Source organism: Mytilus californianus, unplaced genomic scaffold (assembly GCF_021869535.1).
Source record: "Mytilus californianus isolate M0D057914Y unplaced genomic scaffold, xbMytCali1.0.p SCAF_15, whole genome shotgun sequence".
In the NCBI taxonomy this organism is placed as follows: Eukaryota; Metazoa; Mollusca; class Bivalvia; order Mytilida; family Mytilidae; genus Mytilus; species Mytilus californianus.
Window position 1 is genome coordinate 16379347 of NW_026262637.1, and position 8836 is coordinate 16388182.

At 30.2% G+C, this 8836-nt stretch overlaps 1 protein-coding gene across 11 annotated transcripts in view; it reads left to right on the top strand.

The window, feature by feature from the left end:
• LOC127725529 (protein mono-ADP-ribosyltransferase PARP14-like) overlaps positions 1–8610 on the top strand; it is a 54717-nt gene extending 46107 nt beyond the window's left edge. For 10 of the 11 annotated variants that reach the window (XM_052232567.1, XM_052232566.1, XM_052232571.1 and 7 more), the window contains 5 exons: positions 1976–2220; positions 2809–3223; positions 3768–3919; positions 6241–6418; positions 7170–8610. In XM_052232567.1, coding sequence (XP_052088527.1) covers positions 1976–2220; positions 2809–3223; positions 3768–3919; positions 6241–6418; positions 7170–7465 — 1286 coding nt within the window. In that variant the 3' untranslated portion in view covers positions 7466–8610. Of the gene's footprint in view, positions 1–1975; positions 2221–2808; positions 3224–3767; positions 3920–6240; positions 6419–7169 lie in introns of those variants that run through there. The other variant, XM_052232576.1, reaches the window with a different exon arrangement.
• The last annotated feature ends 226 nt before the right edge of the window (positions 8611–8836 follow it).

The following is an 8836-nucleotide window of genomic DNA, read 5'->3' on the forward strand; positions in this document are numbered from 1 at the left end:
GGGGGCCAAAAAGAGACCAAAAATAAGCATTTTTCTAGTTTCCAGACAATAACTTGTGTTCAAGAGTATGGATCTCTCTGAAATTGTACTGCAAGGTACCATACCACAAAGGGAAGGCTGGGATTGAGTTTCGGGGTGATGAATCATAAGGGGGTTCAAAAAATTTGGGGGGGGGGGGATTTTTTTTTTTCTTTTTTTTCTTTTTTTCCTTTTTTTTTTCTTTTAAAATTTTCCATTTTAAGTTGGTTATTTCTGATTAATATTTAAAAGCAAATAATAATGATATGGTAGGAGATACACACCAAACAGGATGTGTAAATTATTATATAATAAGTATTGTGCAATAGCAAGAAATTTTCAATTGCACAGTATTGCACAATAGCAAGAAATCTTCAATTGCACAGTATTGCGCAATAGCAAGAAATCTTCAATTGCACAGTATTGCGCAATAGCAAGAAATATCCAATAGCACAATATTGCGCAATAGCAAGAAATTGTCAATTGTACAGTATTGCACAATAGCAAGAAATATTCAATTGCACAGTATTGTGCAAAAGAAGATACTTCGTATAAATTGCTTATTTCTTGATCAATTTCAATAGGGTTTTATTCTTGAATTCTTGGGGTTCTTAAATATGCTGAATCTAACCGTGTATTTAGTTTTTGGATTTTGGGCCCCGTTTTTAAATTGGTCCACATTGAGGTCCAAAGGGTCCAAAATTTAACTTTGTTTGATTTCATCAAAAAATTGAATTATTGGGGTTCTTTGATATGCAGAATCTAACCGTGTATTTAAATTCTTAATTTTTGGTTCCGTTTTCAAATTGGTCTACATTAAGGTCCAAAGGGTCCAAAATTAAACTTAGTTTGATTTTAACAAAAATTGAATTTTTAGGGTTCTTTGATATGCTGAATCTAAACATGTATTTAGATTTTTGATTATGGGCCCAGTTTTCAAGTTGGTCCAAATCGGGGTCCAAAATTAAACTTGATTTCAACAAAAATTGAATATATGGGGTTCTTTGATATGCTGAATCTAACCATGTATTTAGATTTTTGATTTTTGGGCCCCGTTATCAACTTTGTCCACATTGAGGTCAAAAGGGTCCAAAATTAAACTTTGTTTGATTTCATCAAAAATTTAATTCCTGGGGTTCTTTGATATGCTGAATTTAACCATGTATTTAGATTTTGGATATTGGACCATAATAGGTGAATGTCCAATTTAAAATTTTTAAGTTCTTAGACCACATTCATTCTGTGTCAGAAACCTATGCTGTGTCAAATATTTAATCACAATCCAAATTCAGAGCTGTATCAAGCTTGAATGTTGTGTCCATACTTGCCCCAACTGTTCAGGGTTCGACCTCTGCGGTCGTATCAAGCTGCGCCCTGCAGAGCATTTTATTTATCCTGTATCTAAAATTTTGTTCCTAGCCATATGTAGATTTTACTAGGCTGTTGAATTTTGATTATGGTGTACATATGATCAATGAAATGAACAAAGGAAGATAACTCTAATTCAAAAGTATTGCCTATGATCATGATGATAGTTATAATGAATTTCAATGTGTAATTTAAAGTTCACATTGCAAAATGAAAGCAGTTTGGCCACAAACACTTATTTTCTGTCATCTTTATTTTTAATTTTTATTTATTATTGAGTATTGTTGCCTATCGTCTCAAGGTATGTGTTTATTCTAATAATTTCTATGTGGTGTGATTAATTAGATATTGCCTATCGAAAAATTTATATTATTAAAATCTTTATTTATTCGTCTTCCTCTTTATTACTGCATAACAGAAAATAGAAAAAAACTAGCTGGTTGAATATAAGCAAATGGAACAAGTTGTTAGATATTTTTCAGAATTTAAGATGTGCTTTAGATACATTTGTCTTTTCATCTGATAAACTGAAGATTTTATTTTAAATATATTATATCTTGAAATTAATATATCATTAAATGTTCAACAGGCGAAAAGGAGATAAAAGTTTCTACAGAAGAAAGACTTTCCAGTGCTCAGGCATTAGGTCAAAGACATTCTGCTGCTCAGGCATTAGTAGATAGAAAGATTGATGACAAGGTGACCTTTGTTATCTACTCTAAAGATCAGAGGGCTGCTGATGGTGCCATTAAATTGTTAGAAACAGCAATAGTAGAGGATCATATTGAAAAATCTGTTCCTGCCAAAATCATCAAAGAATTTACTAATGATCAGGTAAAGAATTGAACATTTATCCCTTTTCAGAGGAGCCGCTTAACTGAACAAAATTAAGGTTCCTAGCTATATAGATAGCCTACAGTTAGTTATAGATATTTCTCCTTGTAAACAGCTTCTATATTATTAGTATACATCAGTTGACAGATTACAGTATTCATTATTTAAGAAATATTTCATGCAAGCCACATGTGCTTGTAGTCAATTAACACCTGTTCTGTCTACATTAAGACTGTTCAGTAGTTGTTATTTACCTGTACATGTGCTTGTAGTCAATTAACACCTGTTCAGTCTACATTAAGACTGTTCAGTAGTTGTTATTTACCTGTACATGTTGAATTGTTTTAAAAGCAACCGAAACACACTGATTTGACTGCAAGCAAATTGTTTGCAAACTTTATTAATTGTTTTTATTCATACAAAGGGAAACAGTGAGCCTTAGCTCTTTTGCGGTCCTTTTAACAGAAAAGAAATAAACCAAATTTGACAATCTGTAATAATAACTAAAATGTAAATAGAACGTTTGTGTATTTCTTGATACATTGCTATATCACATTATTTAAGTAAAAAAATATTGATAAATTTCAGATTGCAGAAGTGAAGAAACTAGAACAAACAGATAAAGTAACAGTTAATGTTGACAAATTTAATGAAAAAATAACAATAAAAGGAATGACCAAGTTTGTAGCTACAGCAATGGATAAGATTAATGATATTATTAGAAAAGCAGAACTAGGCAAACAAAATATTCAGAAAGCTACCCTGGTTAAAGATATCGCACAGTGGTACTTTATGGACGACGATAATGGAAAGACAGAATTGAAGGAATATCCTGATGATGTTACTGTACTACTAGAGACAGCATTGATGAAACAAGAGCCACAAGCTTTCTTCCTTGATAGTGATGGAAACAAATACATTGTTGACTTTGATTCTTATGAAGAGTATCCTGCTGCTGATCCAACTGATACAGTTAAAGTTCTGAGGAAATCAAAACTTGTCGGTGAGTCATATATCTATTTTGAATTCTGAAGGTATATGTTTTCTTAATTCATGTACTCATACATGGCCTTATTTAGATGTAAAAACAAGTCCTTATACAAAAGTCTGTCATCAAACCTGCTGTTTGAAAGTATTTTCATAAAAGTTCCCTGCAATTTGTTAGGAGTCAAGGATTTAATTGCTAGGGTTTTTAGTTTAAACTTTTTGTGAGGGAACATAGTATAAAACCTCAAAATTATTGTTTTAATTATATGAAATAGTCAGCATAGTATGTTTCAGTGAATATCTATCTATCAGTCAACAATTATCTAAAATGACGTACAAAGTTAGTCTGGAAAATGTTATTGCTTTTTAACACTGCTAATGATAGGAGAATAGATGAAAAGTTATAGATTTAATAAACAGTATGTATTGAAAATTATCATGAAATATTAATAATTATTGGTATACAAATTCTTTTGATCATCAATAACTAAAAATAAGGAATCACCACTCATCATTAATAGTAATCATAAGAGAGCTATAAATTTGAAATTTTATGTCAGATAAAACATTTGAGCCACCGTCAACATGGACACATATGGACGAGAAAGAAAACTTAAAAGTTGTACCACTGGTATCTACAGATCAAGAATACAAAGATGTTGTTAAGAAATTTACAGACACTGCACGTGGAGTAAACGTAGAGTTTGTGAAGGTAATTCTTATATGAAAATTGACTCATGTTAACATAATCTGTGAGCATATATTATTCTTTAAGTGATATTAAAGGGCTTACATGTATTTAAAATCATTAGAAGTGACTTTTTGTTCTGAATCTGACAAGAACAGTGCAGTTAAAAAAACAATGTAGCGTAAATCTTAAGAATACCGGACACTAGGAATGAGGGCTATTTATAGTTGCTGTGTCAATCTGTCAGCTAGTCAAATAACTCAGGAACCACATAAGAGAATGACAACATATATATTGCTTTAGAGTAAGAGGTAACCGTTGTAACATAAAAATCTCTTTCTGATCTATCAGACACCTACTTCATGTTTGCAGATACTTTGAATTTTTTCAATGTTTAAAATGAAAACAAATATTTTGGTCACAATTTGCTAATGAATTTCTTAATAATGTTGAAAATTAAGGAAGCTGAAAGAAGGTGTTCGACAGATTAGAAAAGCCCTCACACATTTACAGTTAGATATTTAAGAAATAATTCATGGAAGCCATAGATTTGTTGTAAATTTACACATGGCCTGGGCCGTGATATTCGAATTTAATTCTGAGCGTTAGCGAGGGATAAAATTAATGAATATCACGGCCCAGGCCATGTGTAAATTTACAACAAATCTATGGCTTCCATGAATTTTTCGATTCTTATAGGACAAATACTGTCATTAAAAAACTGAAGCAAGGGTGGGTATGCCGTGTGTGTGGCTGTTCTATTTTACCCACTGTTAGATAAATGTACAAAATCTAATAAATTTTGTAGCTTGCATGAATAATTTCTTAAATAACCACTAGAAAAAATCGGATTGATTATTTTAATTCTCAAACCCAACATTTGCCATTTTTAATTTACATTTTTTTCGCGTAAGGTACTGTCAAATTCACTGTTGACATTTTGTAACGAAGGAGCCGCTATGTTGACTTGCTGAAATCAGTAAATGTGTGAATAATGCAATAAAATAGAAAAAAAGTAACACCTACCTCAAAATTTTATTTTAATGCAATATTATTCGAGTTTAGAAGGTAAATGCAATTGAAAAACCTTCAGCTTTGTCGTTTTCAGTCATATGACGTCATGTTTTGAAATGACGTTAATGCGCCAATGGAATTTCGCGAAATTTTGATTTATTTTGATTTTGTACATTTTTCCGATCTCTAATGCATTAATTCTTTTTGTTATGCATCAGAATTAGAATTAAGGTTATGTAGGTTTTTTTTAATTGTAATTTTTAACACAGCGAAATCAACATAGCGTTAATACACATAGGTTACAATACATGTGGATTTACGTGGGAGGTATATTTTAACAGTCATTATTATGTACATCTCTGAGTCTGCGCTAAGTATAGATATATTGAGAATTTTATCACGGTGTTGATTACCAAGCGAAAGAAGCACGTCATATTAGAATTGCTCATATAACCATGCATGAACGAAATAAGTAAACATTATTTAAACAAACTGATTTAAAAAAAAAAATACATATATTTAATCTTCATACATTTTTATAAGAATCAAAATGAACAATTATTTACCTTTGAATTTCTCAACATCAAAATGTAAAATTGCCAATGGCAAATATTTGATATCCTGGGTAACCTCATATTAAGGTCAAGGAACCGTAAATGGGCTAAGTCACAGAGTTTGGTATAATTTTGCATACAACTTTGGCTCGTTGAAATATAACTGAAAATCAAAAAAAGAAGGCATTTATCTCTTTTATTGTCTGAAATATTGCTGAGTGAATTCTTTCAAAATAGGTGAATATTTGTATAGAAAGCATATAAAATAAGCTAAAAACATTCTTTATTTTTGTCTTAAATCATAAAATCTTAAATTTCTACTCCATAGATTTTTCTTTAAAAAACTGAATGTTGTTGGTTCATGAATTTCCGTTTTAATGATATAAAATAATCATGGGGTCACCAAGTTCATTTTTATGTTATTCACCATTCCGTTATCTAGTTGTAGATAAAAACGTCAAAAATCGACGTTTTGTGGCCTATAACGCGATGACGTTATGCTCATTTCAATGTTTTGTGGTATTTTTTCACTGAGAACAATACTTTGAATGATATATACTGTTAAAGCAAAGTCTGTGACCCCATGATTATTTTACTGTAACTTAACCAAAGCCCGTTTTCTGCATGTAACTTAACCTTAAGCCTTTGTATTACAAAGAAAATTAAAGAGAAAGGTCTTCCCATTTCTCTCATATGTATGAAACCTGATGTTTATGTATATTACACATTTTATTAGAAGGAATTTTGTGACTTGTTATAACACATTTTGTATTTTAGATTGAAAGAGTGCAAAATAAAACCCTATATCAACAATATATAGCAAAGAAGAAATCTGTTGATGCTACAAATAAACCAGGAAATCAGAATGAAAGATTTTTATGGCATGGATTTTCTAAGGATGCCATGGATAGCATAAATAGATATGGATTTAACAGAAGCTATTGTGGTAAAAATTGTAAGTAACAATATACTATATAAAAGACCAAATTGTCCCACCCTTTTAACTTGGCATTCCCAAGGTCGCCAGACATTGGACAAAGGCCAGTAAAAGTTGGGTTGGTCCTGTTAAGTGCTATATGCATTACTGGACAAAATGACCAGTAACATTCGAAATTTTGTCTAAATTATATATATGTAAATGTCTGGGAAAAAATGGTTGACTTGACCAAATGTTAAGTTGATTTATCAAAGCCTTGGAAACCACAGTGATTGTGCCTAAATTTTTTATCAAGGTTTTGTTGTACCTTACTTTACGTTATCAATGATTCATTAGACAGACATTTTCACATAAAATATATTCTGTACACCAAATTTATTTGACCTATTGCTAATAGTTTTTTAGAAAGAAACCTAATCAAGGAAATTGGGATACCACATTTTTGGATTTCATAGGTATAGATGTACCAAAAATTTAAATGTTAAACTAAATACATATTTTCTATAACCTTCTATGCAGACTTTGGCAAAACCACAATATCAAATATCCATGAAAACAAAATATTCTCTCAATCCAAAAAAAAAATTTTGTACTCGCGAAATTAGGTGAATCCTTAGTAGTTCTTTTTTTTTTTTGTAATTCTAAAAGATTAACACTGGGAAATGTCATATTCCAAGTTGCTGATACTTCAACATAATACATGACCCAATACAAAATCTTACTTCATAGATTCACCATGTTTATGATATGTTTTCCTTTTTATCTACAGTAACAGCGTATGGACTTGGAGTATACTTTGCAGTGGAATCAGCTTATTCTGTGCAAGACACCTACTCTGTACCAGACAAAGATGCAAATAAACACAAGAGAATGTATTTATGTCGTGTTTTAGTAGGAGAGTATGCAGTGGGAAATAAAGACACCAAAGTTCCTCCTCCAAAAGCTGCAGGAAGTCATATCCTGTATGATACTGTCACTAATAATGTTGCAAATCCTGCAATGTTTATTATATTCCATGATTCACAAGCATTTCCTGAGTATCTGGTTACCTTCAAGAGACTTTAGCGTCCTACCTTTCTGTCTCATAAACAAAGTGTTTTATTCCATCAGAACATATTTTAAGTTGTAGTTTTGGTGTAATTATAACATGCAGGACTGTATTATTTATGGTTGTGTTACAGTTATACATATTTGAATATAAAGAGAGAGAGAGAGAGAGAGAGAGTCAGAATAGTTATGTAAACTTGACAGGATAATTTTTAGCCTGGTATTTATCATGAGTTTATTTACAATCCTATAAAATTATAAAAAGTAGCAATCTATCTTATTACTTTTAAATGCTAAACAAAGTTTACTGAAGTCAATTTGGAATATGGTTTGAAAGTGTATGTTTCAAATATTAAACTTGAAAGAAATTCCATAGATTAATTTTGATTTCTGAGATTGGAACTAAATTCAATTCATACATAATTTCTTTAAACAAGACAAAATCCATTTTATTTCTATGATAAACAATATAAATTTTTATTTTAATTCTGTAGAAAAGTTTTTTTTATATTATTTTTGCAGGCTGACAGAACTTGTTCAGATGTATTTTTTAACAGCAAAAAAGTTTCAGGCAAAAAATTATGTTTTTTTCCATGTACATTGTTTTTGTGATTGTAAACAAGAATCATACTCTCAGAATAGTTTGAATATAAAATAAGTCATATATGTATATAATATTATTAGTTTGATATTTTTAAGGATTTGTGATTCATTTAAACTAGATCACATGTGCATTTGTATTTACTCAGTTTGCACACCTATAATGTTGTGTTTAGATTTTCATCTGTCAAAAACAGCATATTTCACAGGGCATACATTATGTTACTAAGAATACATTCTAGAAATCCCAAATTGTACATTGTTCTTTTTATAGTTGTTGATAAATAATATAACAATTGTAGACTTTGTCTTTAGGGTAATAAGATTTTTGTCTGTTTTACTTTTTCACACAAGTCCAGAGTTGTGTCTCTTGATATTCTGTTTTGTGATATATATAGATTATGATTGAATGGATACATTAGATAATGATAATTGGTACATTTGAAAACATATGAAGGGAGTCAACCATTTGTTGATCTTATATCTGTTATTATGAGTTATGATTTAAATAGTTGTATTTACTCAGAGAACTTCACAATTTAATAAATTTTAGTAAGATCCAACATACTGGTGAATAATTTTCAACATATATATAGTTTGAAATTTGTCCTTTGATGAGTTTGATTTCAGTTAACTTGATAATACTAAACTTGTAAAGTTTATAATTTCTATTTCTAGCTGAAAATGAATTTAAATGTAATTTTATATACAATACCTTTGACCACATTCCCTATATCTATAATTCTGGTGTTATTGTGTTTCTGTTTTATTATACCCCACGCAACGAGT